The 20790-nt window shown below is 45.7% G+C and overlaps 1 protein-coding gene across 15 annotated transcripts in view; it reads left to right on the top strand.

Moving 5' to 3' along the window:
- LOC109889545 (protein-methionine sulfoxide oxidase mical3a) overlaps positions 1-18070 on the top strand; it is a 128547-nt gene extending 110477 nt beyond the window's left edge. For 6 of the 15 annotated variants that reach the window (XM_031822965.1, XM_031822964.1, XM_031822968.1 and 3 more), the window contains 10 exons: positions 71-2114; positions 2334-2428; positions 6513-6563; positions 7723-7830; positions 8304-8397; positions 9409-9462; positions 10150-10200; positions 15152-15251; positions 15421-15494; positions 15699-18070. In XM_031822965.1, coding sequence (XP_031678825.1) covers positions 71-2114; positions 2334-2428; positions 6513-6563; positions 7723-7830; positions 8304-8397; positions 9409-9462; positions 10150-10200; positions 15152-15251; positions 15421-15494; positions 15699-15883 — 2856 coding nt within the window. In that variant the 3' untranslated portion in view covers positions 15884-18070. Of the gene's footprint in view, positions 1-70; positions 2115-2333; positions 2429-2555; positions 3891-6512; positions 6564-7722; positions 7831-8303; positions 8398-9408; positions 9463-10149; positions 10201-12840; positions 15252-15420; positions 15495-15698 lie in introns of those variants that run through there. The other 9 variants (XM_031822967.1, XM_031822973.1, XM_031822979.1 and 6 more) reach the window with 6 other exon arrangements.
- Positions 18071-20790: the final 2720 nt, after the last annotated feature.

Genomic DNA, 20790 nt, shown 5'->3' on the forward strand with positions numbered 1-20790 from the left:
GCCATTAGTTCTTGGCATTTAATGACTTCGTCAAAGGCTAAATGCTCCTCTTCCTCTGCTTGTGTTCCAGATGTCTCACACGTCTCCTTCCTACCTGGTCAAATCACCCGGAATGCGCTTTTTCCCAGATCCCTTGGCATCGGAGAACGTCACAATACCCCAGAGGACAGTTCAGACTCCCAATGCCAAGAGCCCCCAATACGCTACCCATGCCCTGTCCCCCATTCACTCCCCTGTTCAATCCCCTATTCGCTCCCAGCCTATCCCACTGCCTGAGACGGTCACCCAAAAATCCCCTGTCAACTCTCCACCCTGCTCCTGCCCCCCGACAGGGAACCCGCTGTCTCCCATCTGTGCCCAGCCGCTGCCCTGCCACGAGCCCTCCTCACCCCTCACCTCGGACTCCCCTGTCAGAACTCAGCCTGTCCCTGCCATCACCTCCACTCCGCTAGCCAAACCAGCCTCCTCTGACAGGACTACCCCCGAGCCTCAAAAATCTCTGGACCTCACAGACGAAACCCCGGTGAAGAAGACGGACATTATCGAGGAGTTCTGGCTGAAGAGTGCCGAGATCAGGAAGAGCCTGGGTCTCACCCCACTGGACCGCAGCAGCAAAGCCCCAGAGAAGTGTCATGTTACTGTGGGTAAGGTGCCCACTCCGGACTCCCCCTCGACCAAGTCCTATACCCCAGAGGATCTCTCAGAGGAGCTTAGGCCTTCCCCTTCTCCCTTCACCGGTCGCTCGGTCATTCGCAGGCTGAACATTACGGTGGAGGGCCAGGTCATCTCCCCTGCGGAGCCCAAGAGCATTGGCTCAGAACGGAGGGACCTCAGCAGCAGCTCCGGCCTAGGCCTCAACGGCAGCATGGCCACCAACCAGACCAGCCAGGCGGCCAGTGACAGCTACCACACTTCCGACTCCACCATGCTCACCCCACCATCCAGCCCCCCGCCGCCCCCGCCCAACGAGGAGCCAGCTACTCTCAAGCAGCAGCAGAAGCACCAGGTGTCCTGGGACAATGGGATCGATGGCCCCACTACACCTGAGCCAGCCAAGAAGCCAACCAAGGTGGCACCCACCAAGACCAACAGCCCTGTGCCTTCACCAAGGACCCAACTCAGCCCTGTGTCTATGCCAGTATCTGCACCCAAGCCTGCCCCCAGGACTACACCGGTCACCTCGCCAGTCACCTCGCCGGTCACAGCTCCGGTCACTCCGTTGGTGGTCATGAGACGGGAGAAGAGCAGCAAACCACGTCGGGAGGAGGTGAGGAAGTCATTCGTGGAGTGTGTGGCGGAGATCCCGTTTGCGGACGATGTGGAGGACACGTACGACGAGCGGACACCGGACACAACCATGGACAGGTTCTACACTCCGCCCAGCAGCAAGCCCAACAGGGAGAGGGAGAAGCGTCCCCTGCACCTGGCCCTGGCCATGGAAAACGGAAAGCCCATTTTTCCTGTGAACCAGCAGGCCTCGAAGAGCCAGAAGGCCCAGCAGTTCTCCCCTGAGGCCAAGGAAATAGCAGAGGAACGGATGAGAGCCAGAGAGAAGTCCATCAAGAGCCAAGCTCTGAAGGAAGCCATGGCCAAGCAGCTCAACAAGATGAAAGAGACGGACACTGCCAAGGTCGCCGCCGCCACGGCTAAAGTGGTGTGGAACGTGGCCTCATCAGAGACTTCCGGGAAAAGTACTAAGAAGTCATCCGGTTCTCCAAAGACGTATGCAGTGAAATCTCTTGAGTCAAAGAAGGCTGAGACTCTATCAGAGCGTTTCTTTAGCAGTCAGGGTAACAAGAGTCTGGACAGCTCGACCGTCTCCTCCGACGGCTCCGCCTCGGGGGGCAAGAGCAAGAAGCGTGGCTCGCTTTTCTCACCTCGCAAGAACAAGAAGGAGAAGAAAGCCAAGAATGAAAGCCAGCTCTCGGTCAAGCACGGCACAGACGAGACGCCGTCGCCGCCCAAACACAAGTCCCTGTGGAAGGCTGTGTTCTCGGGGTACAAGAAAGACAAGAAGAAGAATAAGGACGACAAGTCATGTCCCAGCACGCCATCCAGCTCCAACACCAACGACTCAGGGAAGAAGCGATTGTCGCCTCTCGGCAGGTCGTCAGGTGAGACTGACAGAGAAACACAGGATGTCATGGAGTCTATAGTTTACCATGGCATACCATGGCCTGTAGTTTACCATGTACCACTTGCTTAGAGCAAGGCATTTAGTCTTGATGTCGGCCTTTGGTTATATGTTCCTGGCTAGTTATTTTAGTTATGGTCACATCAAGTCCAGAGAGAAATAACAGTTAGTTATGCTGTCTTTGTTTTTTCCATTACAGATTTGAAGTCGCGCAGAAACCTGAGCTTCTCTGAGGACTCGGATCTGTCATGTGATGATGTGCTGGAGAGGTCTTCTCAGAAGTCTAGGACAGACGTGAGTCATGCTTGTCACTCTAGAGTTTTATTTTCATCCATCACCGGTTCACACTTGAAAACCTCACCCCAACTGTGGTCATTTTGTTGTGTTTTCATATGCTGTTTTAAATCCTTTATATTCCAAGCGGCATACGGACATCTTTGACCTAGTGTCAGGCATTCAGAAGGAAACGACAAAGGAGGAAAAAGCGGGGGAGAGGAAAGGGCAGAAAATAAGGGAGAGGGGAAAAGAAAGAGGTCGGGACCTTGATCGAATCATAGAGGAAGAGGAGGTACTACACTTGGTGCTACAGTGGGATGAATGCTTTTGAATTTCAAACAAGCATAACAATTCAAATGTTGAATGTAAATTACTATTCATTTTTGGGTTATTTTCTGGTTAGAATTCCAGACACCCTAACTCAACCTAAAACAGTATTATAAAATGAATCAAGATAGGTCTGAAGATTATTTTGGCCATTTTATTCTGTCTGCAAGCAAAGTAACAAACTATTAGTATAGTATTGGTATTAATAGTAGGGATTGGTTGAAGTTCAATGTTAAATGAAAATCTCCATACCATCATATCAAAGCCAATATGACACCAATGTTGATGAAAATGTTCAACAGCTCCCTTCAGTAACCACGAGCACAACCGTTCCTTGATTTTAACTGGCGGCTTTATTCTGTAGTTTTAGTCAGAATTATCACCTTCCGTGAGAACTATAAAGTAAATGAAAATACAGTTAAGCACACTCTTACAACCTTATCTTACGAGTGACTTATTAGCTTGGTATAACTCTGAAGTGCTTTTACAAACATAAACAGTTTAGCCGGAGCTATAACAGTATCAGATTAAACACATGAATGAAGGAAAAATACCTCATTGGCTGCTTATTACAGAAGGGAGGAAATCAAACTTCACACTTATTATTCCTGGCATGAATTCACACTTCATCCTTAATTATTATAATGTTATCATCCTAACATACACACTTCAACCTTTACGAATTTCACCCGATGACATGAAAACTTAGCTAACACAGCGTGGGATTGCCTTCCCTCCAAAGGTGTGTTGCTACAATACTGTCCCCGTTACAACAGTTATTAGCTACGTAGTTCCGCTTGTTTTATCATTTCCTCCGCATAGCGAACACGTAAACAATTCAAACAAAAAACGACATAGACTTACAGGTTACTTGTCAGTTACAACTCTGCCTGTGTGAAGCTAGCCGCAATAAGGATTAGCCACAATAGTGGAATTTACGATTCGCCTTTAAAATAAAAGCCCGCCATTGAAAGTTCAACAAAATACAATAGTTTGTTAATTTGACATATAAATCAGTTGAAATCGCACTGTGGAAGTATTAGACTTTGTAATTGCATTGTCGGCATACTGACCGTGTACACAGAGTATACAAAACATTAAGAACACCTGCTCTTTCCATGATAGACTGACCAGGTGAATACAGCTGAACGCTATGATCCTTTATTGATGTCACTTGTTAAATCCACTTCAAATCAGTGTAGATGAAGGGGAGGAGACAAGTTAAAGAAGGATTATTAAGCCTTGAGACAATTGAGATTGATTGTGTGTGTGTGTGTGCCATTCAAAGGGTGAATATGCAAGACCAAAGATGTAGGTGTCTTTGAACAGGGTATGGTAGCATCTGCCAGGTGCACCAGTTTGTGTTAAGACCTGCAACGCTGCTGGGTTTTTCACTCAACGGTTTCCTGTGTGTATCAAGAATGGTCCACCACCCGAAGGATTCCAGCCAACTTGACACAACTGCGGGAAGCATTGGAGTCAACATGGGCCAGCATCCCTGTGGAACGCTTTCGTCGCCTTGTAGATTCCATACTCTGACGATTTGAGGCTGTTCTGATGGCAAAAGGGGGGGTGCAACTCAATATAAGGAAGTTATCCTTAATGTTTTGTATACTCGGTGTATATGCACTGTACAGCCTAACCTATGGATGTTGCACCCATGTAATGGAGTATCAGCCTACCCAGTGACACTCACAGAACTGTGTAGAGTTGACACAAACGGGCAGCCAGGGGGGACACCGGGACCGAGTTTGTGAAATCCTGATCAAGGGCAGGAGTTAAATTGAATTAGTTTTATTTGTATCAGTGAACAGTCAAAATATGCAGTGTCTGGCAAATTCAAAAGTGTTTAGTTCCACAGCTGCTGCTGCTCTGTATCTGTGGAGGTTTATCCATTAGAATGGATGGAGCTCAGGGCCAGAGGCAAGCATTCCTCATGCTAACCTTTTTTATACACTTTCCAAAACAACTCGTCGTTAATGTCTTGCCCGCGGTTCTGATTTCAACAGACTCTGAACGTGTATCGGAGCCTCAATGGGCTTGGCAAGCATGACTTCGGTCATGGCCCCAACACTGAATATGTCTGATAGTACAGCATAAAATGTGGTTTTAGCAACAACAACAAAATAACTAAATGTAATTTCATGTTCGTTAACAGTGGATCTTTTCACTACAAGGGATCTGGCCCTGTGACGCTCATTGAGGAACATCAGGGATCATTTATACAGAATAGTCTCAATTAGTTTTGGTGTTCTGTGGTTGTTGTTTTTTAGAGACGTTGAGTAGTTTAATGTCAGTTCTGTGGAGTGAAATAGTACCTTTACTTCTCACTGAAATAGGTAGTCTACTGTATGTAATTGTCACTTATTTTTTGTCTCAGACTGCTCTGCTAGTATAAGTGCAGATTAATCTACACTTAACAAAAATATAAACGCAACATGTAAAGTGTTGGTCCCATTTTTCATTAGCTGAAATAAAAGATCCTAGAATTTTTCCATACCGACAAAATACTTATTTCGGTCAAATTCTGTGCGCAATCTTTTTTACATCCCTGTTAATGAGCATTTCTCTTTTGCCAAGATAATCCATCCACCTGACATGTTTGGTGTATCAAGAAGCTGTTTAAACAGCATGATCATTACACAGATGGGGACAAAAAAAGGCCACTCTAAAACATGCAGTTTTGTCAAACAACACAATGCCACAGATGTCTCAAGTTTTGAGGGAGCGTGCAATTGGCATGCTGACTGCAGGATTGTCCACCAAAGCTGTTGCCAGATAATTGTAATGTTTTCTTCTCTACTATAAGCCGCCTCCAACGTCTTTTTAGAGAATTTGGCAGTATGTCCAACCGGCCTCACAATCGCAGACCATATGTATGGTGTCGTGTGGGCGAGCGGTTAGTTGATGTCAACGTTGTGAACAGAATGCCCCATGGTGGTGGTGGGGATATGGAATGGGTGGGCATAAGCTACAGACAACAAACACAATTGCATTTTATCGATGGCAATTTGAATGCACAGAGATACCGTGACGAGATCCTGAGGTCCATTGTCGTGCCATTTACCCGCCGCCATCGCCCCATTTACCCGCTGCCATCATCAAATGTCTGTTCCTCCGTGGCCTGCGTATTCACCAGACATGTCACTCATGGAGCATGTTTAGGATGCTCTGGATCGGCATGTACGACAGTGTTTTCCAGTTCCCGCCAATATCCAGCAACTTGACACAGCTTTTGAAGAGGAGTGGGACAACATTCCACAGGCCTTAATCAACAGCCTGATTAACTCTATGGGAAGGAGATGTGTCACGCTGCATGAGGAAAATGGTGGTCACACCAGATACCGACCCCCCCCCCCCCCACCAAATCTGTATTCCCAGTCATGTGAAAATCCATAGATTAGGGCTTAATTCATTTATTTCAATTGACTGATTTCCTGATATGAACTGTAATTCAAATCTTTGAAGTTTTAGCTTTTATATTTTAGTTCAGTATATTTTTGAGCAAAGTCTTCTCATGAATACAATCAGCTGTTTTGCGTCAATGTTTTCTTCACGTTGTCTCTGGACCACTTGGGTATCTATTTTAAATACAAATGATTTGAGTTCAATGTTTGATGAATAATTCATGGTAGAAATGTAGATTCACCACTCATCACTGCACCCTCATCTTTGTGTTGATGGGGGGGGCTTTTAACATTGCCTGTTTGATTGTACCCATTTAATCATTCCATTTGTTTGTTTTCTTTTTTCTGTTTGTTTTGTTTTCCCCAAGTCTGTTTATGTCCCTCACGCATTGGCGTTCAAGAGAGCGTACGCCACCAAGGTAGTGTGTACACACATGTCCATTGGCCCACGTCATATTACCCCAGCGCATGCGCCAACCGTTGCACTACTACCCTAACCATCTACGTCCATTTTGCCACAGTGGCCACCGTGACCGCATAACTAACCATTACTCTTCAGATGCATGCCACAGCGCCCTCACCCTCTGCTGGAGGTCCAAACTACTGCAGTCCTCAGTCTTCGGGTCACAATGAATGACAACTTTTCAATATGCCTACCCGTGCTGTTCCTCTGTCTGCTCCGGTCTGTTGTTGATCACCTTATCTTTTGTCTCTACTGGTCTGATGTTAACCCACTGTTCTCCAGCGCTGCTGTCAGATCCACTTGGATTCTAGCTCCCTCTCCTTGTTGCAGTCTGCTCATTTTCTTTACCACTATCTCTTTTCCTCAATCACTCCAGTAAAAAAAAAAAAAAGATTATATTGTTTAATTTGTTTTAATACTTTTTTTTTCCCCACTCCAAATTCAAATGTTTATTGCATAAAAGTAAGAGCTGAAAGAGGACAAGAACCTCATTAAACGTACATAGACCAACTCATAAAATGTGTTGGAAAATGTTCCATACATTTCTGATAATTTATAGGCTTGTAGACTGGGGAAATATTGCGATTTGGAGAAGTGATAGAAGGAAATCTAAGGTATATCATATATTTGTAGTTTTGTCTGTTCAGTTTGGATTGTGTGTTGTGAACTTCAAGTTGTACTAGAGCAGATTGTGGTAGCTGCCCCATCTATAAGATCCCTGTAGTTAGTCTTACCCTTTGAGCCCTGTCCTAATTATGCCATTTCTAGAATTGGCGAGCTCTTCTCGTACTCTCAATGGTAGACTTTGGTATAAGTGATTGCCACCTCCTAGAAAGAAACACCAGTTTTCTATTTAATTCCACTGTGGAGGAGGAGAGCTATTGTTCTCTGGTGTTTTCCTGCGATGTCATAGATTGTTGATTTCATTAGACCATATCAGTCACCCCTGTAAGCGCTCGCTGGACTCTTCACTTTAGAAAATGATCTGTGAATGTTCTTTGAACGTTCTGTGAACAGAGCAGTTCCACTGTCCTGTCTTGTGAAGGGCCTAGTTCCCACAGAGCTGGATGGGCCATCAGTCAAAGGCTTCTGACATGGTTGTAATGCTGTTTCAGAAAACCTACACAGAGGAGGAGCTCAATGCCAAGCTGACACGTAGGGTACAGAAAGCTGCCCGGCGACAGGCCAAGCAGGAGGAGCTGAAGAGACTGCACAGAGCCCAGGTAAGCAGCCAATAGGATATTTTGTGTTTGGGGGGGGAGACTTTGTGGGTGGATTAAGTAACTTGTGTATGGGTCCACACTGCACAGGAGTGTTTAACCGGTGAACCAAGACCGCTGTGAATTATGAATGATTTTAGCAAGCCCCAATTTGATGTCTTTGAAGATCATCAAAACAGAACTCCCATGCAGAGATCAAGACAATACTAATTAGCTATGCATCCTCGGTGTTGCCGCTCATGAATATTTGATAAGACAAAAAGTAAGCCTATTTATAGAAGAACAAAAACGGATCCAACTTTGAGACGGTAATTATTAAGATGGTTTCAGACACGACCTTTAAACTCTTCTCATACAAAACAAAATGTTGCCTATTGGAACTGTGTCGGTTCATTCAAATGTTTTGGATCTGTGGGCTATGAGAGATTCTCCCAGACCGTGTGTGTGTGTTCTGAATTGTTTGTTTCCTCCTTCAGACCATCCAGAGGCAGCTGGAGCAGGTGGAGGAGAAACAGAGACAGCTGGAGGAGAGGGGTGTGGCTGTGGAGAAAGCCCTGCGAGGGGAAGCAGGTATATATCTGTCACTCTTATGTCTTCTTATTCTGATTGAGTTACATACCCCAAGGGCCCGCCCGTGGGGTGTGGTCATGCATTTTAAATGTTGGGATTGGGGAAAGAGTTTGGAGATGTTCATTCAGTTTGTTGATGTACGAGTGTCCTAGTTGGGCGGAGATGATGCTCTTCAACAATATGTTGATGAATATGTTCATCTCTATTTTACAATTCTATATGTTAAATGCTACTATACGCTGCTTGTATATTAAATACATTATTGTTCTGCAAGTACAGATTTGACTGTTTGCCCTCTAAATCAACTCAACCACTCGCCAACGCTGTTACTGAGGGTTTCTTGACCGTGTAACAATGTTCCTCGAAACATGCGTTGACCTCCCTTTTACGTAATAAAAGTGGTTTTGATTGCAGCAGACTAGACTTCTAAAAGTGATGCTTTTCACAAACCCAGTCACCCAGGTTTTGTAATGAATGAAAGTATGTTTTACATTTATAGAAATCCTACTCTCGGATATGCAGTGTCTGCGGTATCTGTTACTCTGAAGCGATGCATTCAAACCGTGCAAGACAAGGGACTATCACAGACATCTGTACTTTCGCTCGGTGAAGAAGTCATTATTGGTTACTGTAGAACATGACGCGATACAATGCTAGCCCAGCTTTAGGAGGGTTTCTATGCATGTAAAGTATAGCATAGCTAGAACATAATCGGTCACTTTTCGAGGGATACATTTGAGTCTCAATATAATCTCTAATTACTTGTAATCTACATGATGCTTGCTGAATACGACACAAGCTGGTGAATGCTTGCTTATAAAATAGCTATGGTGATTTTCTACACCCCCAAGAATGAGACCAATTGAATGACAACCCTTGAGGTGTAGGAGTCGATCTTGATTGGTCATTGTTCTTATTTTACTAAAACTTTTTTTCCCCCATCAAATTTCTCTCAAATTGACTGTTTCTCTCAAATTGACTTTAACCTCTCTATTGTCTACTCTTTTAAAGGATTGTATAAAGGGACTTATTGTACTATACCAAAACAACACAAAAGACGATCAGGTATTAGACTCACTGTAGTTTAACACAAGACCCGTACTGTACATGCCATTAGTGGTGACACTGCAACAGTCTTCCATCTCTGAACATTTGATCTTTGTACTCTCATTTATTTTCTGTCGGTCATCGTCTTGAGCTGCATGCGATTAGGAGGATGTCTGTTTCAACATAGATTTGTGTGTGCTCACACTGGATGTGGTTGTCCACATAGCCTCTTTCTAGAAGGGTTCATATGCGCCAAGATTGAGTTGAATTTTGCCCCAAAGGGCTTCCATATCGTGCAACATTGTCTTTTATCTGTTGGTATGGTCAATAATCAAAAGTGGGGATACTTACAAGAAATTTGAACCCACCAACCCTTTGGGTTATATCACAATGACTCTCCAGAGCTGGTGTTGCCTCCTACACACACTGTTCATAACTTGTACACAGAGGCAGTACCCAGCCATACAGCAAATCTATGTAGCCATCCTGTCATTACGGAAAATGCCATGTAGTACAAGCCAATATGTGTACTTGACTGCATTTGTTTTGTGGTGAGTACTTGGGTGTATGTTGTAGTGTGTGTGTGAATGTGACGTGTATGCAATCACATGCATGACCCTGTTGTTGCAGATTGGTGTAGCCCAGTGGTGGCTGTGTGTGTGTATGTGTACAATAACTCGTATCTCTAATATATCCCTGTTGTAGACTATTGGGGAGAGTCTAATTACAGTGAAATCCTGGACTTGCATCTGGGCGGTATGTATTTCAAATCTGTCGCTTCCAACTAACTAACAGCTAACCCACCTATTTGTCTTCCCCCAGCTATGCTATCGGTCTGGAGCTTGTTTCCTCTTAGTTAGGTCCCCTGCTGCTGCAGTAGCCGACTCACCCTCTGATCCCTTCAGTTGTACTTCCAGCACACACAGTCCGAAAGATCACACACTTATCTCGTCTTCTTAAGATAGTCTGATCATTATCAAAGCCTCTTTGAACATTGTAACGTTAACGCCACTGCATTGATGACAGTGGTGGTAAACGTCAACGCCTTTATGCTTTGTGTACAAGTTAATGATCACATCGACAAAATAAAGATTTACGCATGCTAACACCCAACTGGAATGTAGTGCAGCCCTGCCTCTTACTGACCCCTAAACCTCTAACTAAACCCATGGCCTGGCCCTTGACTAGCCCCTAGCCCATCCCTACTACCTTAGAGCTGTGTGCTGTGGTACTAAATCCATCCCTGTAGTCCCAGCTCTGGCGCCACTGCTCCTCGGCCTCTACCATACCTGCCCCGTTGCATAACTCCCTGTACTGTACGTGTCCGTGCTGAAAGGCACCCGGTTCCCTATATAGTGCACTACTTTTGAACAGGGCCCTATATGGTGCATTACAGTTGACCAGGGCACATAGGGCGCTGGTCAAAAGTAGTGCACTACATCGGGAAAAGGGTTTGGGCCCTGGTCAAAAATAGTGCACCACACAGGGCCATAGGGCTCTGGTCAAAAGAAGTGCACTACATAGGGAATAGGGTGCCATTTGGGACACAGCCTGTGATTGTCCAACGGAGTCTCCGTCTTATTGACCCAGGGTGGATGTGGTGTGTGTCCGTCCGACTGTTGGACTGTTATTCTCTCTGTGATGATGCTGTCCAGCCATGTTGTCGTTGTCCCCACCCATTAGACAGGAGATGGTGTGGAGTGTTGTAAAACCCCCGATTTTAATGATCACATTCATGAATTTCATGCCCCCTTTGACGATTGTTCTTCACTTTCTCACTTTGTGGTTTATCGTGCCTCGGTTCAATTGCATGCCACCATCATAAATGTTTAGTTTCTTGAGATAAGGAATCCATTGCACAGAAGGTAAGTATTTCTGGAAGACACCATTGACACTTGGTTTGATCCTCCAAACTGAATTCCGTGGTCTCGAGCTTTTGGGCTGTGTGGAGGAGAAGGTGTGCATGGTCTGCATTCTGCAGGTTGGGGCTGGTCTGGCAGTGTTGGCCTGTCTGGTAAAGTGATGTGGGCTGGCAATCCATCGGACTGGCTCTGTCTGAGTCGTGCTCCGCGACACAGGCTGTTGTGAGAAGCAGCATGGCTGTGCTGTGTGTGTAGTAGCCCTGCAGGGGGTGCTAAAAGCTAGCGAACAAAACTGTCATGCTCTCGCTTTTGGCCAGCAGGGTTGACTGCAGCGACACATCTTGTCTATCACTCCATTTATGACCATAATCACCTCCAATAGGCATGCTAGTTTCACATTCCACTGATTCTCAATGATTTGGAAATTCATATACATGTTCTGTTACATGACTTTGATTTCATGATGAGGTGCGAGGCAGAAGCAATCCGCTCTAAAATCTGCCAGCAGTGAGTGTATAAGCGATAGCCTTTCTTGTTTGAGTCGAGAGTTACGATGATTCTACATGGTAGTTCTTCCGACACATCCTCCTCCTATCCTCTGTGATAGTCCCTTGTGGTTCAATTTCCCCGCATTCCATTCTCTCCCAGCTCTTTCACCCCAGGTCTCAGACTTTTCAGTACATTGTGTGAGTTTCCTGTCTGTATCGGTGTGTGACAGTCGATGACACCATCCCTCCTCTTCACGTGTCCTATCAAGATCCTTCCCATTGTGTGTTCCTGGGATAGAAGGCTCTTCCTTGTTGAGAAAATTCAATTATTTTGTCTATTTTCCACTTTACTAACTCTACTATATCCAGCAGATAGTATGAACTCGTTTTCTGTGAGAACATTCTCATAGAGGTTCACATGCATTTCTATGAAATGCTAATTTGCACTTCAAAATAGCCGCAATAGCGTCAAAAAATACAAGTTATGTTTACCTGGAAGAGCTTAAATATTTTCAAGAATGGAATAATGAAATCATCTGAGCGGGAAATAGTTATTTTCTATTTCTGTAAACCTCCGAGTGATGATGAATATAAAGCTGGTTTTATTTGGATGAATCCAATTTGCAGAGCATTGTCAACACATCAAACAACATTGATGTTGCAAAAGCTCCTGTATAGCACCATAGAACTCTGTGGACACAATACTGTCTTGCTGAGTTTGAGGGGTATTATTCAGATGAACAGATGAAAGAACAAGATTATTTTCCCTCCCGTTCTCTAGCCCTTTGTTTTTACTCTCCCTCCCTCCCTCCCTCCCTCTCTCCACACAACTGATCTCTCTCACCTCCTCTCTCAAGGTGTTTTCAGTTCTCCCCCCTAGTGCTCTCACTCTTTTAGATTTTTATCCTCACTGTTGTTTCTTCCTCACCTTCCCCCCCTCCTTCACTTCCTCTCACGCTTTATGCCCTCTACACTTTCTTTTCTGTGTCTATCACCTCTTCCTCTCTTCCACTCCTTGGCACTCTTTCACCACGTTGTGGAAGTAGTTGAGCCTTTTGTCGGGACCCCTCGCCGAAGACCTATCTCCTTCTGCCCCTGCTGTTCCCCTGAAGGTAACGTAATCTATTGCCTCCGCTGCATCCGGTTGCTGCGGGTTACCATGGCAACCGACCACCAGGATCCACAGAGCCGGGCTCCTCCCACCTGGTCTCCTGAAACTCCTCCTCCCTCTCCTCCTCCTCACCCTCTGTGTGCCCGGGCTCAGTAGATTTCCTCATGTCACCGTTGTGTATCTGCCATAGTCGTATCACACTACATTCAACAGTACAGTACACACTGTTATGTAGATATTTGGGAACTTGCTGGAACGGTGTAGAACATAAGGACAGGACATGTCTATGCTACTGATGTACTTTTGGTTTGTTGAGCTAAGGATACTCAGAAACCTAGTTCACATTGCCAACAATAGTACTTTTAAAAGGTTTATATAGTGACTGTCATGAAACAACCATATATACATTGATGTTTCTATAGACCCTCTCCCAGATGATCTTGCCCTTGAGTTTAAGTCTCAGGCAGAACATGGGTCAAAGCCCTCAACCCTAGTAAACAACTATCGTACACACCTTTTTCCATCATTCTAAGTAGCTGCAGCTAAAGCTAAAGGGGAAACCTCCTCTACTTCAGTTTGAAGTGTTTAATCAACAGCATGTCCTCTGTTTGCTGTAAAACTAATGGACATTTGCACGACTGAATGGTCTAGTCTCTCTATAGTGCGTGAAGGCTGTCAGACAGCCTCTGTCCCTCGACTATAGTGTGTTGCAACTAGACCGTGTGTGACGTGGTTGTGGGAAAGAAAACGAAATGCCTACGTCTGACACGTCTCAGTTTTGCATATTCTACCAACATACAGATTAGGAGATAAGTGGAACTTCTTGAGAAGCCTGCTGATCAATGTAGCAAACAACATGCCTGTGTGTGTTCTGTGCGATCGGGTTTTCAGGCTGGTGTGTTTTTATTGCTAATTCTGTGGTTCTTCTCTCCTGTGTTCTGGGAACCTGGGCTGAGGGTGGTGGTGGACGAGGCGCAAAGAGAGAGGGAGAGAAAAGCAAGCACATTTTTGGATAAGTTAGCAAATCCACCTGTTTCCATCTCTTCTTTGTCCTGTCTGAGGAACCCTGCTTTGCTTCTCTCTGTCCTTGTCTGTTAATCAGCGAAAGCCGGCAGCAGCACCCAAGAGCACAGCCATTCGATTTTTGTGTGTACTGTGTTTTTCCTTTTCGTTTTGCAAGAGACTCAACCACTCCAGCTAAGTACGTCATGCTGCATCAATGGTTTGCCCCCCCCCCCAGTGTCTCATTGAAACCGCTTGGCTCCACCTGCGTGCGGCAGATAGCATAGCATGGACTGGCCGCCTTTACAGTGGCACAAGGAAAAAGGTTCTGCGGCCCCTGGCTGCATTGGCCCTTGACTGCAGTAATGCATGCCAAATGCCAGTAGAGGCTTCCCTCTCAGGCAGACCTAATAGCAGAGTGTGATAGCTTCACTATTGGTCGAAATGACAGATCGGTGTCACCATTTGACCCAGTAGAAGCTGTAGGGAGTATGAAATAATTCATAACATGGGTGTTATGAAACCACTCCGCATAAATAGGATCCGACAAAATCCTTTATTTCTGCTGGTGGTTCATTGTTGCATGTAGGGATGTCGAACTTCCATTGAGATAGAACACCAGAATAGTTGTATCTCTGTGTAAAAAGTCCATAGGTTCCATGGGTACAATGTGGTGGAATAGCCAGGTTTTCTACTCCCTACCTATGGCCCTCTCTGTAAGGGACACACACACATTGGTAGGAGACGTCCACTGCTCTGAACATACAGTGGTCCGCTGGAGGACAGTTGGTAGAGCATGGCGTTTCCAACGCCAGTATAATGTGTTTGATTCCCAGGACCACCCGAATGATAAAAATGTATGCAGGCATGACTGTAAGTTGCTTTGGATAAAAGCATCTGCTAAATGCCATTTATTACTATTATTATTACTATATCATAGTACAGTAGCAGGGGTGTCTGTCTCAGAAGTCCAGATTGAGTGACACACAAATTCTCAACTTTGCAACACCCAAAGTTGAAATATCCTCCACGCCATCTTCTGTGAGCCGTACGGCCAGACCATCCTGACCCCTGCTCAACAGTCCGGTCAATCATACCCACCTCATCATCCATTCCCATTACAAAGACATCTTGGCTTGGCTGTCAATGCGTTGCCCGTGTCGGTGTCTGCATCAGAACCACCTAGAGCTTCCTCTGCCCTGCCGTTTCCCTCACTCCCCTTTCCGTGTTGCTGCTTCTTCCAGGGATGGGGAAAAAGGACGACCCCAAGCTCATGCAGGAGTGGTTCAAACTGGTCCAGGAGAAAAACGCCCTGGTGCGATACGAATCTGAGCTGATGATATTGTGAGTTGACCATTGATATCCTTTGTTATAGGCCTACTGAATGTTAACTCTGCATCCAAATACGCTACTGCAACAAAAAGTAGACCGACATCATTTAGACTTCAGACATAATACAGGTCCACCCACGGGTGTAATAGTTGGGCCGTAAGTCTGTCTTTCTGTCCCCCAGTGCACGAGAACTGGAGCTGGAGGATCGTCAGAGTCGACTGCAGCAGGACCTGAGGGAGCGCATGGCAATTGAAGGTTAGGATCGCCATTTTTCAATTCAATACATCTTTATTGTACCCAAAGGGCAATTTGTGTGCAGCATAAAAAAACATGGAAAAGCGGGACAATGTGAAACAACATCCATGGTTTCATCAAATTTCAGTGAGACTCCTTTCTCTTTCCTCTCCACATGTGAGCTCCTGACTTATCTGTCCCTCTTTCTCTCTTTTTCATCCTCAGACCACCTGAAGACAGAGGTGGAGCTGGCGCAGGAGAAGCACATCCTGAATGAGATGCTGGAGGTGGTGGAGCAGAGAGACTCCCTGGTAGCCCTCCTGGAGGAGCAGAGGCTCAGGGAGAAGGAGGAGGATAAGGACCTGGAGTCTGTCATGCTCTCGAAGGGTTTCAACCTCAACTGGGCCTAACACTAGACGCACCATCCACCCCCACTCAGATAATACACTACCCCTCCCCTGTGTCAGGGCTCAGTGAAGACCTAAATCACGGTTCCATGCATACAGAACGGAGTTGTCCTTTCACGGCCCTTCTGTTGGCGAATGTGCGCAGAGTTGTCCTATCATGGCTCCGCTGTTGGAGCAGTCTAAAATGTTTACATATCTACTCTGCCACCAGGCAGGCATCATTACCTAGTGAAAGCTCACCTCACGGTGGGAGGAGCAACTACAGCCTGGACTTTCTCAAAACCTCAGAAGGTCTTTTGACGTGATTCTCCAGAACGGGGAACTTACCTCCTCTAGGAAGAATGTTTTTATTTTTCATTTCTTTTCATCTCGATCAAAGGGAAGAGGTTTGGTCCTGCTGATGTAAAGGAATTCAATATATAATACCAGTTTCTGTGTATTGAATGTGCATAACACAACACATTAAAGAAGCTGTGGTTTTAGATGAGGGTAGGCCCTTTATCTATCGATTGTTAGAGTTTCTGTAGAAAGGGGAGGAGTGGACCGAAGCCTCTGGTCTCTCATTCTAACCTCATGACATCCTCTGCCATTGTGAATGCTGACTGAGGGAGGGACATCCTCTGCATAAGCTGGCTTCCATGTTCTGAGGAGCCAATGAGGATCACACTCTAAAAGGCCCGTCATTTTTTTGCACAGAGATTCACACTAAGAGTCAACGCTAAGGATCATTGGAATCTGGTCACTTAGTCGTTTTCAATTGTGTATTTATTAGCGTTGTTTTTACAAAGAACCTGAATTAACTGTTTTTAGTATTTTCGTTCATGGAAGAGAGTGCCTGAACTGGTGGCTCAACAGAATGCACTTGTGCTCTCTTTATGACATTGACAGCAAGGAAACTAACGGAAAACTCCATCACCCAGAAGCCAGTGCGTGTCAGGACTGTATGCTGCTGCAGACTCATATAGAAGCATATCATGTGTTAAAGTGCACGTTTTTGTCATTGCAGCTGACTTTAAAGGCGAGTCAGGACTGACTGATCTACAAATCACCTTGCATCATAACTAACTACTCAATATTATTTGTAGCTCAGTCAGTCACTATTTACCCATGATACATCACAGTTTTGATGCTCTAACCTGTAGCATAGATTAATTGACACATGCACACTTCAGCAAGCAACCCACTTGACCCATCTCTTAGGCTCCTAGTTCTGAGTGATAATGTGTCCTTCTCCATACGATGCCTTTCCCTGTATATCACATAAAAATGTCAGTTTATATAATCAGTTGCCCTTATTCAATACTAATTGGCATATACTGTACCGTGAAATATCCTCAGTGGAGATGAAATGTTAAAAAGAGAAAGACATAGCAGTCGAGTTAGTTTGATCTCAGAAGAGGCAGTGTCTTATTGGACTTACACAGTATATCAGTGCATCGTGTTATCATCATAATACCAGAAGTGAACTGACACGTCACTAACTGGTGTCACAGTACAGTTGTGTCAGTGAATATTTTGCAATATCAAAGGGGATAAACCACCACAGAACTCAAACACAGCCTCTGGCTTCGCTATCCCTGGGGCTGAGGTATATGACCTGCTTTGGAGCAAAATGCCTTTTTCATTTGTTTTAATATTTTACAGTTTTCTTTTGAGTTTCAAACTTGTATGTATCCCACCAGGGTACATTTAACTTTTTTGTTAATCCTTTTTATACAACTACAGGTCGCCAAACAGCAGTCATGAGTAGAAGTGGAGACACGAGGCTGCTCTACTGCTCGAAGTAAACCGCTTCTATTCAGTCACAGGAGCATGTACATTTGTTTGTCATACGAACCTACTGGCCTTTCTGCCAAACTGTAAACCTTTGGTTGGTCACCGTTTTTGTTGTTGTTGCTGTATAGAGTTACACACCGTGAGAATATGTGTAAGAATTAAACGGAGCTGTGAATAGATAAAAAAAGTTACAACATTTCAAGGCTTGGTGTTTTAGATGGTGTGATACGTTTGACAGATTGTATTGATATTTATTAACATGTGTGCAAAAATGTATCATATGTAAAGAAAAATGAATCCTAATTTTTAAAACACATGGCAGATATGTAAATGCTTATTCATGTAGCGAAAATGCATAGAGTGTTGGATGTATGCTGAAACGGCAATAAAACCATGCAGTTATTTTAAAAAGTATGTTGTCTCCTTTTATATAAAACCTATTACAAGTAGTGTTGGAGACAAAAGGGCGGCCTTGTAGGAGCATCCACCCGAACATTGTCTCTTCTCTTTGGTCTGTACCCTATGACCCCCGACCCGATACGCCAAGTACACTGAAGCACCCTGGAACAGGCTCAGGCTTGGCGGAGGAGGTAGAACTGCGCTTGGGTGAGGCCGTTCTCACCTCTCTGGCGATTGGGACATTGTCAGGCCATCCGCTTCTTCCTCTTCACCCCCTGGGTGGGGTTAGGGGCAGGCTGGCTCCTTGGTGCCATGGATGGGATAGGATGCTTCTTAGACCAGGGGCCCTTAAGGTTCTCTGCTGACCTGGGCTCGCAGCCTGGGGTGCTGGGCATCTGGGGATCTTAAAGGTCGAGGGGGGGTTGATCTGCTGCAGCCTGGGCAAAGGTGCGGCACAGGAGAGACACTGGGCTGTGTCTTCCTGGGCAGACAGAGCTGCAGGATTTCACCCTCTTTCTCCTTGTACCGTTTCTTCATCATCTTGACAGTGGGACCGAAAAGTCCTTTAGGGTCTACTGGAGTATCCAGAATCTTCAGCTTCTCACGATCAGACACTGTGGATAGGTTGCTCCTCTCCTGGGATATCATGAGCCCCGTCGCTCTTCCTGACACCTAAACAGCGGCTTTCAGCAGACGCAGGTTGAGGTCTGTGGCAATACAGATCTTATCCCACAGACCCGGCTCCGGTGTGTACTGAGAGCCCTCACCGCTGTGGCGACTGACCTGTAGACCTTTTCTGTTGCAGAGGACTGGAAGTGCTCCTACTTGGTTGGGAAGGTGGGGCCAGTAGTCGAGGTCATGGAGGACTTCTGGCTGGGATGCAGATGGGAAGCCACCAGGGTTTCGATGGGGGACCATGTGGGCAAGCCCAATCCCTGCCATGTCAACACAGTCTAACACCAACCTACCTTGGACAGGGTTCTTGGAGGAGAAAGGTGTAGTCCAGGTATGGGTAACCTCCTCCAGGCATTCTGGGAAGACTGGTAGTAGTTGCCTGGCTACCCGTTTGGGTAGCCTCTTACCCTCGTAGCGGGACATGGGGGTCTCTGCTACTGCAATGGGCCACCAGTTTATTCGCAGCATGTTTGCACACAACCTGAAGGTCTATACTGAGAACTGGTGGGGATGGCGCCCTGCCTACTTGACCGGTTTTGGATTCCCGGCAGGAGGCTTGGTAGCCTTGCCTGAGGGGACGAAGGAGTCTTTGTCTCCATCCGATGATTCCAAAAGGAGGCTGTTGAAAAACCCTGTGGCGTTGTTATCGTCTCCAATCAGGGAGGCCATTGTTGGAGTCCTCCAACAGCGGGGCAGTGGCGTTGAGCTGGTCACCCCAGCGAGCGCTAGCAGTCCCTCCACAGTTCCCTGTGGGGATGTCCATTGTCCCTGGTGAGCCATCGCGGGCTCCAGCCTCCATATTGAGGTCCTGTTGACTCAGGCTAGCTTGGCGTGCTAGCCTGCAACAGAGGCTCTTCACAGTGAAATGTGGACTGTAGCCAAGGGTGGCTAAGGCTTCCTGGGCACGTTGCAAGCTGAACACACCAAGTGGGTGTTTTTGACTGATATCTAGTTTCCACAGGAACAGATTCGTGCTGGGAGCTCCTCCTTGTTTGGGGTGGGAGATGCTTTTGTCGCCATAGCTTGGATGCTCTGTTTTTAGCTGTCGGGGAAAAAACTAGCGTGGTAGGCTAGTCCGATAGCTAGCAATTAGTGGGTTATCTCCGGTGTGATGGCCGGATACCGTTTCCGAAACAAGAAGTTAGAAAAGATAGCTTGGTGTAGTTAGTAAAAACTTTTCTTGTCAAAGTAAAACCACAAAAGCTAGCTAGCGTGGTGGCTAACTTGCTAACGACTAGTCAGTGTTTCGATACAGCTAACTTGGTCTTGAATGATTTAGCCGTGTCACAGCTGTACCCGTTCCTCCCTCAAATAATTTCTCTAACTATGGTGAAGGGAAAGTAAAATTGTCACCACCAGTCCCGAGAATAGCGCCCAGCGAGCGAGTTGTAAAACTCACTTCTCTGGACAGTTCAGCTTGTTGTGGAAAATGCTGTCATGTTGAAGTAAGCTTTCTGATGAGAAGAAGGTTTTGAATGACCCAGAGATGCTGCGTTTGACCTTTTTGTGGGATAGGAGGGACACCCTTTCCCGACGCACACAACCCAATAAAGGCTTTTGACAAACACGCTATAAGTGAAATGCCGAAAAGAATACTTGAAAGAGAACTGCCCTGCATAGCATGCTGCCCCCTGTCATTTCCAATTATTTTGTATATTCCAGAACTAGCACATCTGGTGTAAATTCAGCAGGAGGCAACAATCAGATAAATGTGCTATGTAGAACAAATATGCCTCTCGGACATGTAGAAAATAAATCACCCCGGCTCTATCCATTACTATCTGCGACCTTTGGCTACTGAACTTGGTCTGGATTCTCTAATGAAAAGATCAGTTTGAATACTTGCCCAATTAAAACCAGGAGTGCTTGTTTTATCTATGACATAGAGGCTACATCAAATAAGGGCAACTTTCTCCGAATCTACCCTACATAATGTGTAACATTTACCTGTGACATATTTGCTGAAAGGTAGCCTAATTTTCCCTTTCGCTGTACTCCAATTGTGATATAGGAGCGACAAGGAAGAAACCTGGCGTCTAGTCTCTACACACTGACAGATT

This window comes from Oncorhynchus kisutch, linkage group LG4 (genome assembly GCF_002021735.2).
Source record: "Oncorhynchus kisutch isolate 150728-3 linkage group LG4, Okis_V2, whole genome shotgun sequence".
Lineage (NCBI taxonomy): Eukaryota > Metazoa > Chordata > Actinopteri > Salmoniformes > Salmonidae > Oncorhynchus > Oncorhynchus kisutch.